This window comes from Psittacula echo (genome assembly GCF_963264785.1).
Source record: "Psittacula echo genome assembly, chromosome: 2".
NCBI classification, from domain to species: domain Eukaryota; kingdom Metazoa; phylum Chordata; class Aves; order Psittaciformes; family Psittacidae; genus Psittacula; species Psittacula echo.
In genome coordinates this window covers 82,561,420-82,583,230 of record NC_137737.1, presented here as the reverse complement: position 1 = coordinate 82,583,230, position 21,811 = coordinate 82,561,420, and the positions used below count along the sequence as shown (strand labels likewise).

The following is a 21,811-nucleotide window of genomic DNA, read 5'->3' as shown; positions in this document are numbered from 1 at the left end:
GTGTTTCACATTTAGTGTGGGATGAGACGCTGACTGCTCTGAGCTTATGGTAGCCACTGGTACTCTGCACATCCCAGGAAGTACTCAGCATTGAGATACTATAGCATCAGCCTCTTGCCTTGTAAATCCAGTAAGCTGGAAAATATGAAGTCACTGTGGGTTTCTAAAACATATCCTAATATAAATTATTTCTCCCTCCTCATTAGAAGTTTTAAAATGTGACTTTGTGATCTCTCTTTATTGCCTGTGCTCCATGTTTCCAAATTATACTGAAAAATGCTAGAAATACATTTTTATAAATTTCATTTTTGTTACTCTTTCACTTGTGCAATTATGTCTTGTGCAATTATGAAGGAGAAGATGAAGTCATTACTATAATTTGTTCATCTGAAACTTCAGTACCTAGTGGAACTGTAGCACAGCATTAAATGCCTTTTCTAGAACCCAAGGCTCATTGCATGTACCTTAATTTGCATCACACATCCTTTAAACAGAACCTTGTCATCACTTTGCTGCTTAAATATAAAAGCAGTACACCAACGGGGCACTGCTTTTCTCCCTTTGCAGCTTAACAGAGCATAACTTTCGTGTGTGCTTTGTGTCACAGTCTAACTTCTGAAGCTGGTCATGTAAGGAAAAGCGTCAGTTGAACCTAATGTAGTCAAGCGTGAATTCACTAGCACTTCAGTGCCAGTTTAGTAGGTCAGGTAGTCCTTGTCCCGAAGGTTAATATAATACATTCCACCAAGAAATCTGTAGCCTCTATTCTGCAGAGAATGAGACTTTTTCTGAAGACTATTGATGGAGCATGCTGCTCAGGAGTTCCAGGACTGAGGCAAGCAAATGTTGTCTTTCAAACTCAAGTTCCAAGATGTTCATTGTATTACAGGAAAAAAAGAGAGCATCTTGAGGAGTTTTCTTCACTGAAGCATAGCAGTCTTATCAGCCCTCGTGAGGAGGGTTTAATGTTATTGTGGATCACGTGAAATGCTGTGAACTTCATCCTCTTTTCTCCCAAAATTAATAGTCTGCATATTATGAATCAGGAGTACAAAATTTATAAAAGTGTGTACTGAAACAACCTTGGCAAAGTTGTAGCAAAGATATTGCTTCTCAGCACAACAACGTGTGTATCTGTGCCAACCTGATGGAAAAGAGTGGCACAGCCTCGCTGACAAAAATAAGCATTGATTACTCACTGTAAGTCCACCCTTCATTTTTCATGCACCTGGCAAATTCTTTCAGGAAACGTTTTACTCTTTGTTTTAGAAAGACAAGGATGGCTGACAAATCAGGGCTGGCTGATGATGAAGAGTGGGAAAGTTCTTGGGTTGTCTTGTCTAAACAGCAGCTTAAAGCAGAATTTTCTTCACAGATAAATTCCTCTCTTGTTTTGGTCTGTGGTTTTTGGGGTTTTTTTGTTTTTTTTTTTTGGGGGGGGGTGGGGTTGCTGGGGGGTTTTTTTGTTTTCTTTTTAATTTGGGGGTTTTGGGGGTTTTGTGTTTGTTTTTTAATCTCACTGCTTCCTAGAAAGCTCTAGTAGATGTCGATCCCAACTCACCCTCTTGACAGCCTATGCCTTGACCTAACTGTGTACTGTAATAATTTTTAACCTTCAACTACAGTGTTTTCTCTTAGTCTCAAACTTTGCTGCTGCTCTTTCTTACATACTTTCTCAATTACAGTAGCTTTTCCAACACTTCTGTCTTGTACCTGCATACACTGGCGGTAATGGGTATTAGCATGCTTTTTTTTGATCTTCAGCTAGACAGGTCAAGATGACTTAAGCCCTTCTCTTAAAGTTTGTGAATTAAAACATTTTCACAAGGGTTTTCTTTAATTAGGCACAGTTTGTTCTTCAGTGCAAGGTATCAAAAAGAAGAGGCTTGATGAGTTCAACTGAATTGCTGATCACAGAATAGTTGAGTTTATTTTGTGGTTTAAGCCCAGCCAGTAACTCAGAACCATGCAGCCGCTCCCTCACTCTCCCTCTTCTTTGCCTCCACTCCCAGAAGGATGTGGAAGAGAATTGAAAGAAGGGACCTCTGGAGATTGTTCCACCTCTGGCTCAAAGCAGGGTCAAATGCATCACATTGTTCAGGACACTGTCTTCAAGGATGGAGACTTCACACCTCTCTGGCAATCTGATCCCATGCTTGACCACTCTCACTTTGTATAAATAGGTATTTCCTGTATTCAGTTTGAAACTACGCTCTCTTGACCATTCACTGGATACCACTGAGAAGAGCCTAACTGCATCTCAATATACCCTCCCTTCAGGTGTTTATACACATTGATATGATGCCTGCTGAGCCTTTTCCAGGATAATCAACCCCAGCTCTCTCAGCCTCTTCTCGTATATCAAATGCTCCAATCCCTTGATTCCCGCTGTGGCATTCCTATCCATTATGTCCATATCTCTGTTGTACTGGGAAGGCCAGAACCAGACACAGCACAGCAGGTGTGGCCTCACTAGTGCTGAGCAGAGGGGACTTGCTGACAACTTTCCTCCTAATGCAGCCTAGGATGATGCTCTTGGCCTGTGAAAGCCAATGTGAAGGCACATTGCTGGCTTATGTTCAACTTGGTGTCCACAAGGACCACTGAGAAGAGTCTGGCTCCATTATCTTTACAGCCTGCCTTCAGGTATTTATATATACATTGATGAGATTGCCCTGCCAGATTCACTTTTTTCTTGGGCTTTGTAAAGAAAAGGGCCTTTCTTTTTTGTCAAGATGCCAAATACCTCTTGATTCCAAATGCTGCTGCTGTCCTGTCTTGAAGTCTACTCCCCAAGATACCACCATAAGCTAGTGATATTAAATCTGACAATAAATTCGAAATTGCATATAGCGCTAGAAATCAGTGATGGTGTTTAATATAGTTAGATTAGGTTAATATGAAAAATAAAAAGCTGAAGAATTTAGATACTGACAGAGTTCTTGCTTTGAATAATAAATAACTCTTTCAGCAATTGTATAGACTTAAATATCACATTTTCTTTTTCTGCATACTGATCTTGATTTAATGAAATCAGAATGACATGAAAACAATTGGTGAATAATTGTGCTTATCTCAATTCAGTAAATTAAAATCACAATGTATGAAAAAGAATAATTACAGTCAGTTAATATTTTATGCACAATGAGACAATTATTTATTGTGGCTTTCGGTAGACTGGGAAGTTATTGCAGTTGCCATAAATACAGAGGCTGAATTCTTGATTTACTTGTATTTATGTACATCTGATATTCCTTGAATGTCGGAGTACCATATGCTATTGCATATAAATAGCAATATGCAATTTATACATCATGAGTCACAGACACAGCAAGAGGGACCTCAGACAGCAGGGCTGGGTTTCAGAGGGTGGATAATGTACTGCTTTTGCAGTTGTAAGTACCATCTGTTTTGACACAGTCTGGGGATGCTTCACACTGATGGTCAGGAATCCACGTAACTTAGTGCAGTTGGGCTTGAGCCAGTCACATTTTCTAGCAAGAGAAAGCTGCCAGTGGCCATGTCTCTTTCCCAGCTTAACTCCCGAATTTCCCATAAACAAAATTCTAATCCTTGCGATTCTGAATAAGCACTACGTGCTTGCTCAGCGCGTTGTTGCATGGATATTGGTTGTGTTTGCAGTAGAAGAGGGGGCTGCTGACTGTCACTCCAGGGCTCTTACGATGTGAAGTGTTTATTATGAAAAACCCTTGGTTTATGTATCTTTGTTAGAGAGGTGTTGGGTAAGTTAGATTGTGCTGGTGCCCTAGGGTTCTGCTTTGGAGACCTACCTTTCTTTTCTTTCATTCTCTTCAGAGTGTTCTCTTACCCAGGTCCCAAAGGCAATTTGTTGGGGAACTGGCTTTGGCCAGCTGTTTGCTGACTTTATTCCTTTGTCTGTAAGAGAAGTGATGGCATTGTGTATTTGTAAGAAAAGTAAAATGGTGAACTAAGTGAAGTTCTCTTCCTTTCCTTAAAAAAACCCTACAGACCAGCTTTTTTAATCTGTTTGGCCACACATCAAAAAGGAGGAGGGATTTAACCCTAAAAAGAGTTATTCTCCAACAAAATGAGAGAATGCTTGCCAGGATGATAGCAGGTGCTTTTGAAAGAATCTCACTCCTGGGAAAGAAAATAAACTTTGGAAACTGAAGTGTAAATATATCTGAGCTGATAGGGAGCAGGTGTTGCAGGTCGGCCTTCAGTTACACACACAATTCTGCTGATTTTCTGTAATCTGTTGCCATTCTAAGGACAAGGCAAGGCTCATGGTAGAGGCCCTTCTAGTCTGCAAAAGCATTAGTCTGGGAGTAAACACTTCTGCTGATTTGTAAAGCCTGGAACTCCTACCACCGTGATGTATTTCTCCTACACTATTGAAAAGAGCTCACCTCTCTCACCCTGGAGCAGGCATTGACGTGGTAACTAACCAAGAGGTTTTTACAGAAGAAAGCTGTGCTCTCTTGTCTACTGGCAGCAGTTTTTGGTGGTCTTTTATTGTCACTCCCTTGCTGATAACTTAGCTGGTAGAGAGAGATATGTTATCTGCATTGATATATGACCCCTCAGCTGGGGACATAGGTGAGCGCTTGTAATAGGTATCTCACAGGACAATCCACAAGGAGCTGCGCTGAACCAAGCTGAGTTAGGATTGGGTTTACCTTCTCATTTGGTTTCGGGTGGTTTGAGGGGGTTTGTTTTTGTTTTTTACCTAGAGTCCTCTTCTGCTGTGTACAGTTGTGCGCCATACTTTGGAGAGCTGTCTCTTTCCAGATTATTATCAAAAGCTATAAAGCTTGAAGGGTTTTTTAGGAAGGATATTTTGACTATTCTAACTTAAATTAATCTAATGAACCTTTAGCATCTAAACTTGAGTGTTAAGGAGCACAACTTTGGCTTTAAATCTTTCGCTACTATTCGTTCTTCTGTTTAGCCTATTGCTTACCATTTATGTCTCCAGTTTTGGAGGTCACATCCTGGATTCCTTGTTAATTTCAAAGTCAATCATATCTAAGAGTTGTGTGCTTTTACAAGGCCAGTTGTTGATGATGAAAACCAATGTTCTTTTACATTAATAATTCACTTTTAGTGAATATGCTGGAAACATATATAGTTCCCTTGGGGGAACTATTTGTCTGCTGTAGTGTTTGCTACCACCTGGATGCAAGTCATCTTGATTACACAGCAAAGTGATTATATTGTAGGCTTTCCCCAGAGGCATGCATTCCTCTGCTTTGTATATTATTTTCAGAACAACACACATCTACAGGAACTACATTTCAGGGCTCTGCAGGTCATATTGGTTTTGATCCACAGAAACAACTGGGGATTTTGAGAATGTTTTCCTCCCATAAATTTATGTCCAGCAACTTGAAGTTTTACAATAATGTAAACTGATACATCTTTTATTCCAAACTCTTACATTTTTGAGAGATGAAATAGTGGAACAGCTACACCTGATTGGAGCAGCTGGGTGGATTTCTGCATTTTGAAGATGGGAACCATTAGGCGTTTGTTCCAGTTTTCTATATAATAAATATTCTATAATAAATAAATTGCATCAAGGCAAACTTCATGTCAGCATATCATTCAAAGCCAGTAAGATCTTTTTGCTCCTGCTCAGTGTCACTCTAAGTAACTGGCTCTGACCATCTATGTATAACTTGAGAACCAGTATTGAGCAATGTGCACTCATCTATATTTGTGTAAAGTGGGGTTTAAATGGAAAATGAAAATCAATACATAAAGAAGTGGAACATGTAAATGTTGCCTTGTTAGGCAGAAAAGTGTTATACCTGACAAGATTTTGACCTTGGAGTATGTCAGAGTAACTCAAAGTGAAAACAGAATATAGTTGTAAGCCTGTTTCACTGAATCAGGTTATTCTCTGGATGAATTGGGAAGGTTTTTTGTATCCATGAAGATGGGGTTCCTGGGTTAATTAAGACTTCTTTATAGCTCGTTAGGTGGAGGGAGAGGATGGCAAGCTTTTTAATATGACCTTGTAAGCAAACTTGTTATCCTTTTTTTTTTTTGTCTTCTTAAACCTTTATGTGGAAGTATATGAAAAATGCTTATATATAAGCATCTTGTAAATGCTTGTTTCATTTTAACCACATTTGATTTGCACATTTCAGAGTAACTCATTGAACAGCAAAGAACTGTATCCCCATAGGTGTGGCATTCCCGAAAATAGGGGACAATGACATGCAATGTGTCCAGTCAATTAATAATCTGGTCCTGAGAACCCAACAGGGCACAGGATGTCTCTCCCCTGGGTGCTATGGGAGGTGGTAACTTATGATTTGGAAGAGGTGGAAAGGAGGTTCTTCACTGACCAGTGGATTCCTCTACATTAGCATTTTTGTTCATAGTCCAAAGGTCACTTTTGAATTGACTCTCCCTTTAGCCCCTGCTTACTGTGTTTTAGTTGCCACCACAAAGTATATGAGCCAAGTTACTCTCAGGTGAAACTAAAGCAACAAATATGTTCTGGCAGGACACCTAAAGTGCCAAAGGCAACCCTTATTGAACATTCAGGTTTGAGGATGAAATTAGACATTGTCCAAAAACTAACACCCAGTTCCCAGGCCTGTGGTTGTTAGGTTCCAGCAGTAGCACGTTTGTTCCACAGAGCTCCTCTTTCTGGGCTGCACTCCTTGCTAATGCACACATAAATGAGCTTAGCTGGAGGAGCTCCATGGCATACTGCAAGGAGCTGGGAGGGGATCTGACCAGAAGGGGTTTAAGAAGAGCTTGTACTTAAGTGCGTACAGAATTCATTTTGCGTTAGATATTTACTGAATATGGAAAAAATGCACTATCCCATCTATCTCTGTGTAATTTCGCAGCAATGATGCACTGACAAACCCTCTTCTCAGAAGTGATGTGCTGGCATCATCGATGGTACCAAAGACAAAATTAAGATGCTTTGACTTCATAAACTAATAAGTGGAATACTTTTTTTCTTTTTTTTTTCCCCCTCAGTCTTTGTATTTTTAGCTCCGTTCAAAAATATGGGGATAAAATTAATTCTTGCCAAGTGGCAGGGGACAAAGTCAGTAGGGGGAAAATTAACTTCAGCTTTTAACAAATGCATTGTAAGGAAGAATTATTTGCTTAATAAAACGATAGTGATTACTTCACTTGCGGTGCTGTTTGACTTTAAGCATCTAGTGTGAATATGCCAGGAATGCAAGATCAGGTCTTCAAATGTATGTGGAGGAGTTTATAGAGTAAAGAAAGCTGGAGCTTAACATCACAGGGAAGTTACACCAGTATAATCCAAGGTGTAAAATGTCACACAGAAACTACTATGAAATGGCTTCAAATTTAAGTTAACATATCCCTCTTCCACATGGTCTTGTTACAATGCCTCTAGTCTTGTACAATAGGTGTAGCTTGTTTATTACATTCTATGGGAGGTTTTTAAAAACTGTGAAAGGTTATTTTAAGTTCTGTGAAACCATTTCTTCCAAGAGCATGTGGATGTGATTACTTCATGAGCTCCAAGGCTGCTCATTCTTACACCAAAAAATCGAGCTTTGTTGCACGTCTTTGCTCTCAAAAGGAGAGTTGCACACATACAAGATCTCACAGCATAAGAAATAAGTTTTTTGCCTTTGACAAAGTTGTGGGTTTTTTTGTTCATTTTACTTTACTTTTCAGTCTAATTTTCTGTGTTGGTAGGAATAAATTGTCCAGTGATCGGGAGATAGTAGCTATAACCTATCTCAGGTTTATTTAGACTCTTCCCTGTCTGTGTGGGAAGCAAGCCACAAGTGAAATACTGACTAAATGAAATCATCATAAGGTGGCCACTGAAGGGAAATAGTGTATTGCATAGTTATCACTGAGTATTTGTCAACTGTGATGATGTTTCAAGAAGGACCCTGTAGCGATCTGCTCTGCTACACCTTACATTATTCATTAATAGGTTGCTAGACTTTCCATACCTCTCCAGAAGCCATTAGTTTAAATTGAATTGAGGCACAAAACTACCAGTGCACAGAGGAATGGGTTAAAACTTGTGACACTGGACCTGCAGTATATTTGAAAAACTGAAAATGAGCACAATTTGAGGAGGTTGTTCATAACTCAAAATGCTCTTGGAAAAAGATAGAAGATTAAGGAGAGAGAAAACATACCAGTCTCTCAGGACACAGGTGTGGGAAAGATGAATGGTTTATATAAACATGGATGAAGAATATAAATGGCCAGGAAGCTGTATGGCATGTTGGAATCCAGGAAATATGTTGAATCATATACTGAATGCATCATCCTTCCGAGACTGTTGAATTCTGGAAGGTTGACATCATGGTTTCCATGAAACATAGGTGGGAAGAACTCTGCTTTATCCCCTGCTGGTATGGTGGGGTGGTGCTCAGTTTGGAGCGTTGTGCTTTAAGAGAAATACATACAGATTGGAGAAAATTTAAAGGAATGCCTAGGAGAAACTGAGAATATTAGTAATGGGGCTAGGAAGAAAGGGCTGAGGCTTGAGCAAATGCGTGTGAGAAATCCCTGCAGGAACAGTAGACCTCTCATTTTTTGCAATCACTAGGAGAGGGTCAAGAAAGAGCTTCTTGTGTGAGTTGGGTAAGAGGAAAAACTTAGAAATTTGATATGGTGACAGCACTGGAACAGGCACCTCAGTGAGCTGAGTAATGTCCCTGGAAATGAAGAACAGGGCAGACATGCACATTGGAGGTGGTTTAAGTGTACTTGATGTACTTGGAGAGAGACAAGAGAGCTCATTCAACTCAGTTTCTCATTCTGTATGTTCTTGATTGTAAAAGGTTGCAAATCATGTAGGCATCTCTGCTAAGCAACCCTTTCTGTCTGGTGTACTTGCCCGCTGCAGCCCTACGCAAGTTTTCATGGTGAATTTTGTTTCAGCTGCCTCTTTGCTATTATGGGCTGTCTGATTCCTCTGGGGCTCCCGGAGCTGGGAGGAACTCAGGTCAGCAGGGTGACTTAGCATAAGAGAAATGCCTGAGGATGTTTGTGGTGTGACATAAGCTCTTTTGCAGGTATCACTTTTTCTCTGACTTTGTGCCCAAGGCCTTAGAAAGCAAATGGCCCTGTTGTATCCTGCTGTCCTAGCTAACTCCTTTACCTAATCTCCTCTAAGGGCACACAGCCATATCTGACATCTGTCTGTCAAATTCACAAGTCTCTACTTGAATCAGCCTGCACTGTTCCCCCTGTATAAAACTGTCAGCTCCTTCTCTTCCCTTTTGCGTCGTAAATTGTAGCTGCTACAGCCATTAGGCTCCCACTTTCCCCAGTCTCTGTAAAAGGAATACTTCCTTGGCATGCATGAAATTGATGGTATTGTGGTAAAAATGTGAAGTCTATACTCACATTGCACGTAGTAAAATATGTAATATCTATGCAGCACTGTTGTTGAAGAGATGTTAAGTGACATCCCTGTAGTATGCATAAATGCTTCTTGCACACATTATTTTGCATCTAATGTTTTAGCAAAAATGCCAATTGTTTTTTGTTTTTCTAAGCTATACTGACTTTTCAGAGCCTGAACATAGTCTGGTTTAATTCTTGCCTTAGTTTTGCTAAATACCTCAGTGGTGATCGCAGATCAACACGAAGGATCCTTTTCAGTTGTCAGATAAGAATATGAAGTTTGATAGATGTTCACCCAGGTTCTCATGTTAATTGTGTTAGATTGAGGAGCTCAGTATAGATTCGCTTTAAGAAAGGCACAACCACAATATCATAGTGGAAGGTGTGGTTGAATGGAGTCATGCTTTAAGCATGGAAAATGGTTCAATCATTTTTTAAAATGTCCATGCTGGGGTCTGGACATGAAGTGCCCCATGTTAGTGAGCATCGCTGGTGAAATGATGAAAATACATCATCTCTGGTTCTGAAATCAGAGACTGCATATTGTTGTCAATGCCAGAAGGAACAGAGACTAGATCTTAGCTTAAATGATATATATTTAAAGGCTCTTTTCTCCCAGATGTATATATTAACTGGGAAACAAGGGGGGGGGGAGAAGAATCTTTTGAAATAAACCAGATTCCTAATGGAATAAGAAAACTCCCTCCAGTGCATTTGCTCCCTCTGTGTCAGCTTTTATGGTTCTTTCTGTCACACATCTCTTGAGATTTCTTTAATGATTGGGAAGAAATTTTCTCTTACATCAACAATTTTCAGAGCCTAAGCAAAGCTTTAATAGAAAGCGTCTTGCATAGCAGATTGGTAATCATGGAGGCAAAGGCGTGAAAGAGGTTGTAGGAAGTATAAGGGCTGCTTCGTAATCTGTTTTTTACTTTCTAACATCACCAAAATGTAAAGCTGCATTTCAGGCTTGTAAACAACTGGGATTTTTCAGGAAAAGAAATGCTTGCATAGGGGGTGTGTGCGTGTAAAATGTGTATTGAGAACTGCAGTCAGTAACTTCATGTTGTGGTCAATGGCTCCATGTCCAGCTGGAGACCGGTAAAGAGTGGTGTCCCTCAGGGATTGGTGTTGGGACCGGTCTTGTTCAACATCTTTGTCGGTGACATGGTGTCGTGGTTTAAGCCCAGGCCGTAAATCAGAACCACGCAGTCCACTTCCCCCCCCCCCCACCTTTCTTCCCTCTGCTTCTGGAGGGACGGGGAGGAGAATCAAAAGAATGCAACTCCCACAGGTTGAGATAAGAACAGTTTAATAACTAAGGTATAACACAAATCACTACTGCTACCACTAATAGTAATAATGATAAAGGAAATAACAAGGAAGAGAATACAACCGCTCACCAACCGGTACCTCACCCCCACCCTGCAGTGATCCAGCCCTTCCGGGCACTCTCAGTTCTACCTCCTGGGCATGACGTGCTGTGGTATGGAATACCTCTTTGGCTAGTTTGGGTCAGGTGTCCTGTCCCTGCTTCCTCCCGGCTTCTCCTCCTCCCTGGCAGAGCATGAGACTCACAAAGTCCTTGGTCAGGGTAAACATCGGTGTTATCAGCCCTGTTCCCAGGCTGAAAGTCAAAAACACGGTGCTGCAACAGCTACTAAGAAGGAGAGAAACTGACTGCCACTGCTGAACCCAGGACAGACAGAAACTCAGCATGCCAGCAAGTAACAGGAAAAACGTTTTCTTCAAGGCTTCTGAGCCTATGCTATGGCTATGTGGACCTAACCCAGAGACTTGTGTATTTTTGAGCAAGAACTGTATCTTAACATTGAGTGGGTTTTGCAGACACTCTGGTCCCCTTTGAGACTTCCCAATACCCCCCTGGCAGGTATTGCAAATAGCTGCATGGAGGAGTGTTATTTGGAAAGCATCTGGTATACTCCGGTATTTTAAAAATGAGATTTACAGCTGGAGAGAAGAAAACCAAACCACCAGCAGCAGGCAGGCTCCTGCAGACAGGCACTGAATCCACACACCACTTAGGCAGCAGCCCCCTAGATTAATTTTTGCAAGGACTTAGCATACACTTGACATCCCTCACACTACCACCAAAGCCAATGACAGTGCTTGAAGTTAAACATGTGCAGAAGATGTGGCAGGCTCGGAGCCTTTGCTTTTTGCTTTTTTCTTGAGATTTTAAGACAAGGATGCTTCTAATGTAAAAAAAAAAAAAAAAGAAATACACTTTTTTTCAAATGCAGGACATACGTTTCATTACTACATATATTTGGCATTTTGAGTTCCTCTCTTTTCCTTTTACTTTTCCATTTGTTTAGGGCTTTTCATTTGTTTGTTTTTCGTTTTTTACACAAACCAACACAAAAGGGAAAACATAATGGTATAAATAAACCCCACAGAACTAACACTTGTTTCTACACCACAAAATAGACAGAAATAAAGTAAAAAGGTTAAAAATTCATTTTTAACATCTGTTATAAATGATTTTTAGTACTGTCGGAATGATCACCTCCTGTCAGCATATTTTGAAAACATACATTTTTAGTCAGTTAGTTATTGTTGAAAACACTTAAAAATCTCTGCAGGGTTACAGTCTTCCTTACTCTCCATTCCTACTCAAGTATAAAGAAGCATATAGTACTCCAAGATTCTCCCCACTCCCCTGGTGATCAAAGCACCAAGCTAATACGGCTAATCTCCACTCCTTTTAGATTAAAAGTGGCATTCCGTCATCGCTCCTGGGCACCCTGTGAATAATCAATACCTTAGACATTCTGGATGTGTAATGAATTACCAAAATGTGTTTTTTAACTTAGACCTAGAGCTAAAAAAGGTTTGACTTTCTGTTTTATGGGTATGCTTCATGCTCTCTGAATTCTCTCATTAGTGTAGCAGTTCCAGATGTGCATTCTGTATTTCCTTTACCTTCCATACTGAAGGTGAGTCATGTGAAACTCCCTCCACCTTTGGGGCATGGACTTCCAGACAGACACATACACACACACGCACACACCCTGTCACCCCACTCCAAAGGATTTTGGGGAAAGACTGAAGCATTGTCATTATGTTTGAACAAGAGTGTCGAAAGAGCATTACTGCTTTGCTGAGCCTGTAACACAACATGCTGTCAGGCAAGAATTTTGCTGGTAGCTCAACTGAACTCTATACAGAGGTATTCCCACTTACTGTTCTTTGTACACCCCTAAGGGGAAAAGAAAAACCAGCAGGTGAGTCCAGGAGCTTTTTGCCAGTAAAAACTTGGAAAGCTTTTTGCTAGCATTTAAAGCTTCAGCAAAACACTCGGCATACTGTACATTTTCCAGGCTTTTCAAGTATCGTTGGGAGGGACTTCCTGCAGCACTGTCTGAACCTCTGAGGGTTTCCTTCAGATTTTGTTCTTCACCATTTCCTGAGTGCTAGCTAACTGGCTGAGTCAGTCTGAGACTGGGCAACTTAATGACAGTGTGATCTTAATAAACACAGCCCTGCAAGTACAAATCATAGAATCATAGAATAGTCAGGGTTGGAAAGGATCTTAAGATCATCTAGTTCCAACCCCCCTGCCATGGGCAGGGACACCTCACACTAAACCATGTCACCCAAGGCCTCATCCAACCTGGCCTTGAACACCGCCAAGGATGGAGCATTCACAACCTCCCTGAGCAACCCATTCCAGTGCCTCACCACCCTCTCAGTAAAGAATTTCTTCCTTAGATCCAATCTAAACTTCACCTGTTTAAGTTTGAACCCGTTACCCCTTGTCCTGTCACTACAGTCCCTGATGAATAGTCCATCCCCAGCATCCTTGTAGGCCCCCTTCAGATACTGGAAGGCTGCTATGAGGTCTCCACGCAGCCTTCTCTTCTCCAGGCTGAACAGCCCCAACTTTCTCAGCCCATCTTCATACAGGAGGTGCTCCACTCCCCTGATCATCCTCGTGGCCCTCCTCTGGACTTGTTCCAACAGTTCCATGTCCTTTTTATGTTGAGGACACCAGAACTGCACACAATACTGCAAGTGAGGTCTCAGGAGAGCAGAGTAGAGGGGCAGGATCACCTCCTTCGACCTGCTGGTCATGCTCCTCTTGATGCAGCCCAGGATACAGTTGGCTTTCTGGGCTGCGAGCGCACACTGAAGCCGGCTCATGTTCATTTTCTCATCAACCAACACCCCCAAGTCCTTCTCTGCAGGGCTGCTCTGAATCTCTTCTCTGCCCAACCTGTAGCTGTGCCTGGGATTGCTCCGACCCAGGTGTAGGACCTTGCACTTGGCATGGTTAAACTTCATGAGGTTGGCATCAGCCCACCTCACAAGCGTGTCAAGGTCCCTCTGGATGGCATCCCTTCCCTCCGGCGCATCAACCGAACCACACAGCTTGGTGTCATCGGCAAACTTGCTGAGGGCGCACTCAATCCCACTGTCCATGTGTCCTGGGTTCAGCAGTAGCAGTCAGTTTTCCTCCTTCTTAGTAGCTGTTGCAGCACCGTGTTTTTGACTTTCAGCCTGGGAACAGGGCTGATAACACCGATGTTTACCCTGACCAAGGACTTTGTGAGTCTCATGCTCTGCCAGGGAGGAGGAGAAGCCGGGAGGAAGCAGGGACAGGACACCTGACCCAAACTAGCCAAAGAGGTATTCCATACCACAGCACGTCATGCCCGGGGATGTAGAACTGAGAGTTCCCGGAAGGGCTGGATCATGGCAGGGTGGGGGTGAGGTACCGGTTGGTGAGCGGTTGTATTCTCTTCCTTGTTATATCCTTTATCATTGTTATTATTGGTGGTAGCAGCAGTGATTTGTGTTATACCTTAGTTACTAAACTGTTCTTATCTCAATCCATGGGAGTTGCATTCTTTTGATTCCCCTCCCCGTCCCTCCAGAAGCAGAGGGAAGAAAGGTGGTGGGGGAAGTGGACTTCGTGGTTCTGATTTACGGCCTGGGCTTAAACCACGACACTGTCTAATTAAAACAAGATACAGAAGAGGAAGAAGGAATGAGCTGGGTAGTGTAGGTTTTTCCTTCAGTGTAAGGTGATGATTTTGATCTCTCTGCAACTGAACTAGGTGATCCTAGGCAAGCTGCTGGACTCTGTGTCTTGAGTTCTTCAGCTAGACAATTATGCCTCTCTCCCTTACAGAGACACTGTGAAAATGCAGGCCTGTGGCTGCTACTGTAGTAGCCAGTGAGATCCGTGCATGCCTGTGCTGGTCTAAGTATGAGCTTAATGGGGAAATTCATATGTAATACACTGATCAAATTCGTTTAAAATGTACTTAATTCTAAAACTCCATCTAAACCCAGGTTGGGCCAGTTTTCTGGAATGCATTTCTGGCTCTACCCTGCTTAGCCCAGTGACTCTGCTGTCACTGTCATAGAGCTGTAAGGTCTGTGTTACTTAAGGAGATGACGTTGCAGGCTTCCCTAAAATGCCTGAACACTGAAGTGGTAGCAGAAGATTTGATGTGGAGGAAAGCTTGGTGCTCTAAAACCACTGATCTTACTCCATTCATGACATCTGTTATTCTACTGGGCAATAATTGTGATTCCTGTGTTCATCTCTGGGTGGTTCTTTCCCTCATAAGGAATTTCTGTTGAGATCCATACTGACAGGTCTGCGCTTATTTTTTCACATCCACCTGAACCTCACTTTTGTTCATTGGAAAGGAGCGTTTCCTGAGTGCATATGAAGAGGCACAACAACCTCCCCTTCAAGAACTGGGGACTGGGCCCTTGGTTGAGTTGCTGAGTCCCAGTTTGCATGAATAAAAATTAACATTTTTAATGACACAATGAAAATAAGTGTACAGGGTTGTGCCTCTCGTGAGCAGCTGAGTGGTTCTGAGTTACCTGCTGGGCTTAAACCACGACACCTATCTCCCTAGGTCTGGTGAAAAAAGTAGCATTTGTCTTGTGAGCCTTTCTTTGGTCTCCCACTGGATGGCTGAAGGACCGCAGTATTCCTCCCCTAACGGCTAACAGCTGCCTGGGTAGTGCTAACGGTATGGGCAGTTACTCAAAAAAGCCTGTGACTCAAATATGCTCATTTCTTGCAGTATTTAGTTGGGAGTATAAAACATTAAAGCCGCTGGACTTCCATGGTGGTCTTTTCTTCATTACAGGGCTCAGATGTGCAGCCTCTTCTTTGCTAGCATGGCTCTGGCAGCGCAGCTAGGGGTACATCTCTGTTGTGTACCCAGCATTAAGGTGAACAGTGTTGTCAGAGTATATGATAGATTTTGAAATATGCATTTTTCAGTTTCACTGGTAAAGATGACTGCTTAACCCCCAACAAACCCCAAAGCCCATCATGTTCCATTAACAAGCTGGCTAGTGGGGCACTGTGCTGCACAGGGAGGTCTGTGTCTGCCCACCGCTTACTGAAATCATGTGTTTTTTCTTCCAGACTCCGACCTGAGCATGCGGACACTCAGCACACCCAGTCCAGCATTAATATTTCCACCGAATTCCCCTGGTTTCCAGAATGGCAGGGGATCGTCAACGTCTTCATCCTCAGTCACTGGGGAAACAGTGGCCATGGTCCACTCGCCGCCTCCAACCCGTCTCACGCATCCTCTCATCCGGCTGGCATCCAAGCATCAGAAAGAACAGGCCAATATAGACCGACTGCCTGACCACTCCATGATCCAGATATTCTCCTTCCTGCCCACCAACCAGCTGTGCCGCTGTGCCCGTGTGTGCCGCCGCTGGTATAACCTTGCCTGGGACCCTCGGCTGTGGAGGACTATTCGCCTGACTGGCGAGACAATCAACGTAGACAGGGCTCTTAAAGTGCTGACCCGGAGGCTTTGTCAGGATACACCCAACGTATGTCTCATGTTGGAGACGGTAATTGTTAGTGGCTGCAGGCGGCTCACAGACAGAGGACTCTACACCATTGCCCAATGCTGTCCAGAACTGAGAAGGCTGGAGGTGTCAGGATGTTACAACATCTCCAATGAGGCAGTCTTTGATGTCGTGTCACTGTGTCCAAACCTGGAACACCTGGATGTGTCAGGTAACAGGAAATATCTCAGTACGGATGCCTCTGACTCTAAAAGCCTCATGCTTGTCAACCCCCTGGCCCCACACCTGCACACTTTCCCTTTCTGTGTTGTTTTTTGAAGTAGAAATGCCAGTCTCCTAACACAGCACTGATGAGACAGGCACCGCTAGAATCTAAATGCTCCAAAAGCCAGCAGCACTTCTTGAGTGACCAGACTTCCACTGATGGAGCCGAGCTAATAGATGGCCCATTCAAACAGCACAAGTACTTCTTACAGATTTTTTGCTCAAAGCACCTTTACAAGGGGCCCAAGTTGCAGTCAGTGCTACATCATGTGGTGAAGGAGAGTTACTTCAGCAAAACTGGTTTAATCTTTTTCACATCTATGTATGATTAATAAGCAGGTTATATATATACATAACGTATATTTCTGTAATCTGATAAGTGACTTGAGAAGGAGCTCAGAATCCATGCTAGGCTTTTGTCTGGGCACGAATATCAATTGTCATCCCAAACTTCAAGGTCCCCTTGCTTCTGTTGCTATTTTAATGAGACTTAGCTAGCTTAGACTCCTTTTTTTTTCTTACTTTTTTTAATGTGTATATATTTGCTTAGTGGCTTTCTCCTTTTCCTTTCACCCAATTATCATGATTCACCACAGCTGTTTAGATCAGCAGAAATGTTTTAGGCTATTTCCCTCAGACCTGCTCTGGCAACAATAGGTATTTTTTCCCAAGGTCAGCCACTAAGAATTTCTCTGCAAATAGGCTGGCACTTAATAGAAAGGATGCAGCCAAGCAGAACACTGAGGTAAATGTTATGTTCAGTATTATTTTGTGATCTCACTTGTTATCAGTCTAATATTGTTATTAATCAGCTGGATCAGATTTGCTATTACAGAGGTGTTAATAGCAACAAGCAGGATAAACTGGGAAGAGGAAGCAATGCTGTTGAGTTACTGGTACCCAGATAAACTGATTTTTCCAAGGCTGCCTATCTGGTGTACACTGATTTGCTTTCTTTTTTCTGCCTTTTATTTTGTTTTTAACTGATTTATCCTTCACCTAATATTCCTAGGATGGCAGAATGCCATGGAAAGCATCAAACCAGGTAGCAAAGTCAGAATTATTAACTTTTTGTGATTGGTCTCTGAAACAGCCAGGTCGTAAGGAGTCTCTGCAAGCCTATTCACAATGTCCTTGCATATGAATTACTTATTGTCAGTACATACTGATGTTAGTTCTGGGTTTCCACCCTCACATTCAGGTTGAAGAATCTCCAATGCTAGCAGAAAATGTATGTGCCTGTGTGATTAAGACCTAGAACTACACATGACTTTGAAAGCTGTCTGTATCCCTCTCGTGTTTATGCTTTTCTTACTACACCCTCTAGGGTGGCATGAAGAGTTGAGGGGCTAAAACATCCTGGACCTGGAGAAACAGGACAAGTAGAATTGCTGAGGTGAACTGCTTTGGCACACCAGTCTATTAATAGACATCCTGAGGGTACCTGAAGGCTTGTAGATGGCTGAAAATGAAAAGATGGTGCCAGATCTTGAAATAGGTTCCTTTAGGGTCAACCTTCACTTGTGATTTCCCCAAGCCAGTTACTTTCAGAAACGGAAGATGGTGTCTGGCCCTAAGATCTCATCAGTTTGGTCCAAAGTGTGTAGAAGGCCAGTAAAATACCTGTCTTCCTTGAATTCTGTCTCATCAACAAGACATGAAAGCAATTTTACTCTCACGTTTTTCTAAGTTGTCCTTTCGTTTTGGAGCTGGCAAGGGAAAAATCCTGGGTTTGAACATGCTCAGAAGTTAGGGTGTTTGTGTTCAGACATGACTTTTGCTGCATGCATACGAACTGAGCGTAATTGATCTCTGGGGTCTTGTGTTGAGTACAGAGTTTTTCATTCTGCTGTGAGTAATTTTGGAGGATGTTTTGGAGGCAGGATTCCCTTTTCCCCTCCTTCTGTCTGCAGTTAGGAGGACAAGGCTTGCACCTACACACTCAAGCAGTTCTCAAACCACTCTGAAGTGGTTCACTGGTCTGGTTTCATATAGAGCAAAAGAAGTTGGGTACACGTGCCGGGGGATGATGCTATAATTGTAGCTAGTTAATTAAAACCCAGTTCACAGTTGTATATCTAGCTGAATCCCTCTCCCCTTTGGATGGTTACTTGGCAGCAATAACATACCAAAATCTTTAATGTCAAAACCAGATGTTCATATTAACTTTAAGAGTTTTCCACAATTTAAGTTCTGTCGTTTTCAGCATCCACTTTGTGGGCAGGTCTGAGATATCTCTCGAAGTTGGTTGAGCTTGACTGCAAGTTATTATCTAACATGCTGGCCAACATTTTTTTTCAACGTGTTTGGAGGTTTCTCCTCCCTTTTAAAATCAGTTATTCTGTATGGAAAATCCTGTTACAAGGTTTTGGTTTTACATTTTTTATTATTTAGGATAGAAAAATCGTTGCAGACACAGGAACCTGTCATTTTGCCTAAAAATCCGGTGGTTCTGTATCAACGGACTTTTTCTGGTGAAACCATTTTGAATATCCTTCCCATGAAATGTTTTGCAGTGTAGCCAAAGTAACTAGACAAGGCAATACTGAGCTTGTCAAAACACTGATTACACACTGATGTATGTGACTGCAACCCTTCTGTAAGACTTCTGACCCATTCACTTTTTAATTTCAGTCATTAAAGCATTCCCCCTTCTTGGATCCTCAGCAGACAGAACGTTCTCCTCAACCTCATGCTCCCTTCCTTCTCACTTAGCCAAAAAAGCTTTTCATCCCTACCTGAGAGGACCTCTTTAGGCATAAGCTGCAGAATTTGTCTGAATAGATGTTTATGGCTAAAACTATTAGGCCTTGACCTCTAGCAGATCTTCCCTCCCTTCTTCCTTGCAACTGTTTCTAACCATGCTAATGCAGTGTGCCCAGCTGAGCTTGGCACACAAAAGAATTCCCCTTCAGAAGCCCGAGACTGCCAGTTTACAGTGCAGCAGAAACAGCACTTTCCAAGTAAAAAAGCTCTCATTCACCACCATGCACAGAGTGGAGGTTAAAAAGGGGGGAAGTCTGTCAGCGTGTTTTTCCCTTTAATCTAGCTCTTTATCTTCCCTTGCAAGGTCTGGTGGTTGCCCTCTAGTCACCTCCATTTATGGCCAGGCTTTCTCACTCGAAACAGTCCTTTTCTGCATCTGTTCATGTCCTCCCATGCCCCTACCAGTCTGTTGGCTCTTGCTGACTCTCCCTATTCGCCATATGTTACCCAAATCTCCACCCCTCTGCAAGCACATAGTCTTGCATCCTTCCCAGAATGCAGAATTCACATCTGTCCTCCAAATGCTTTTTGGAGGGTGGGTGGGGTCTGTCTTTTTTGTAATGGGGTTGGATGGTGAAAGAGCCTCTGGTGCTGGTTTAAAGACTCAGCCAGTCAGCAATGACTGCCTCTGATCAAAAAAGCTGTTTTAAGTTGTCATGTGGTACCATTTTCCCAAATTGTCAATGGGTTTATATTGCAGAAACAGGTCACAGACTGTCCCCAGATAAACCTAGGACCATTCTTTTGCATTTGGGATATGGACAAAATCGGTCTGTCACTTTGCTGGTGCTCAAAATCCCAAAGCAACCTTGCTGGCTCCAATGGAGTTTGTTATTTTTTCTGGTGCAGGGACATATCACAGCACATCCAGACTAGTCAGTCAGGGTGATTCTGCTCTTGCAACGTGAAGATACCTTCATCGCCTCCAGCATGCAATTTTATGCCCACCTTGCTGTGTGATTTTACTGCTTGCTTAAATTTACTGTGTTTTTCCACTTAGGCTGCTCCAAAGTGACATGCATCAGTCTGACTCGCGAAGCCTCCATCAAGCTGTCTCCTTTACACGGGAAACAAATCTCCATCCGCTACTTGGACATGACGGACTGCTTTGTTCTCGAGGATGAAGGACTGCACACCATTGCGGCTCACTGCACTCAACTGACCCACCTGTACCTGCGCCGCTGTGTCCGCATCACTGACGAGGGTCTTCGCTACCTGATGATTTACTGCACGTCCATTAAGGAACTGAGCGTGAGCGACTGCCGCTTTGTCAGTGACTTCGGCATGCGGGAGATTGCCAAGCTGGAGTCGCGCCTCCGATACCTTAGCATCGCTCACTGCGGCCGGATCACAGATGTGGGCATCCGTTACATAGCCAAATACTGCAGCAAGCTGCGCTACCTCAACGCGCGGGGCTGCGAGGGCATCACGGACCATGGTGTGGAGTACCTCGCCAAAAATTGCACAAAACTCAAATCACTAGATATTGGCAAGTGCCCTCTGGTCTCAGACACCGGCCTGGAGTTTCTAGCCCTCAACTGCTTTAACCTGAAGCGCCTGAGCCTGAAATCATGTGAGAGCATCACTGGGCAGGGCCTGCAGATTGTAGCTGCCAACTGTTTTGACCTGCAGATGTTGAATGTGCAGGACTGCGATGTCTCTGTCGATGCTCTGCGATTCGTTAAACGACATTGCAAGCGCTGTATTATAGAGCACACCAACCCTGCCTTCTTCTGAAAGGACACCCCACACCTGTCATTGCAATGCAGTATTAAAAACACTGATGTATAACCACACGCTCCCATATTCAGTAATGCTGTCTTTTCTATAGCTCACGGGAGTCAGCTTTTCTTGTATGTTGTGGGTGAAGGGGGTTTCTAGAGGACTATTTTGTTTGCTTTTTGTATGATCACTTTTCAAGTTGTGGTGGGTCTCCATGGAGAGGCTGCCTTAATGCAAAAGCAATGAGTGCTCAGCATCCCCAGTGGAGTGCCATTTCCATTACAGCCATGACCTTGTCCCAGGCTACAGTAGCTACCTCCAAAGGAAATAGCACATAATCCCTCCTTTGGAAATGCTACTAAGCTGTGTCAAATACATCTGAATTCCAGCTGTGCTCATGAAGCTGACTATGCAATATGTGTCTGTGTTCCCCAACTTCTAATATGGCTGATTAAGCATCCTTTTGTCTCCAAGTAGTTTGTCTTTGGTAGTCATCCATTTCAATCCCTCAGGAAATACTGGGTAATGTTCTTAAATATACTTGATTGAGGCAGAATGTGACCTGCTGGCCATTGCTGAGCACTCTGCTGAGTGAATCTGGAGATCCACGTGTGGATTCTCTTGGAACGTTCACCTCCAGGTCACTTGTGCATCATCACTGCTTGCCTTCATTTCTAAATCTGACCTCTCCTGCATGTGTAGTACCACCCTTTGGTAGCAGATAGGGACTTCTGGGTCTGATAAGTAATGACATATTCACCTGAGTGAAGTAAACCAGCTGCGGTATTAGTGGCCTGGGAAAGGGAATAGCCAGCAATCAGCCTGGGAAGCTGCTGTAATTCTGCAACAAGCTGAGATAGCACTGTAG

The 21,811-nt window shown here is 42.8% G+C and overlaps 1 protein-coding gene across 2 annotated transcripts in view; it reads left to right on the top strand.

The window, feature by feature from the left end:
* The window catches only part of FBXL7 (F-box and leucine rich repeat protein 7), a gene marked incomplete at its 3' end in the record, with an annotated part of 254,864 nt that extends 233,906 nt beyond the window's left edge, over positions 1–20,958 (top strand). For both annotated transcript variants that reach the window (XM_080610171.1, XM_080610170.1), the window contains exons 3-4: positions 15,791–16,402; positions 20,222–20,958. In XM_080610171.1, the coding sequence (XP_080466297.1) occupies positions 15,805–16,402; positions 20,222–20,958 (1,335 nt within the window). In that variant the 5' untranslated portion in view covers positions 15,791–15,804. The remainder of the gene's footprint in view (positions 1–15,790; positions 16,403–20,221) is intronic.
* Between the last annotated feature and the right edge of the window lie 853 nt (positions 20,959–21,811).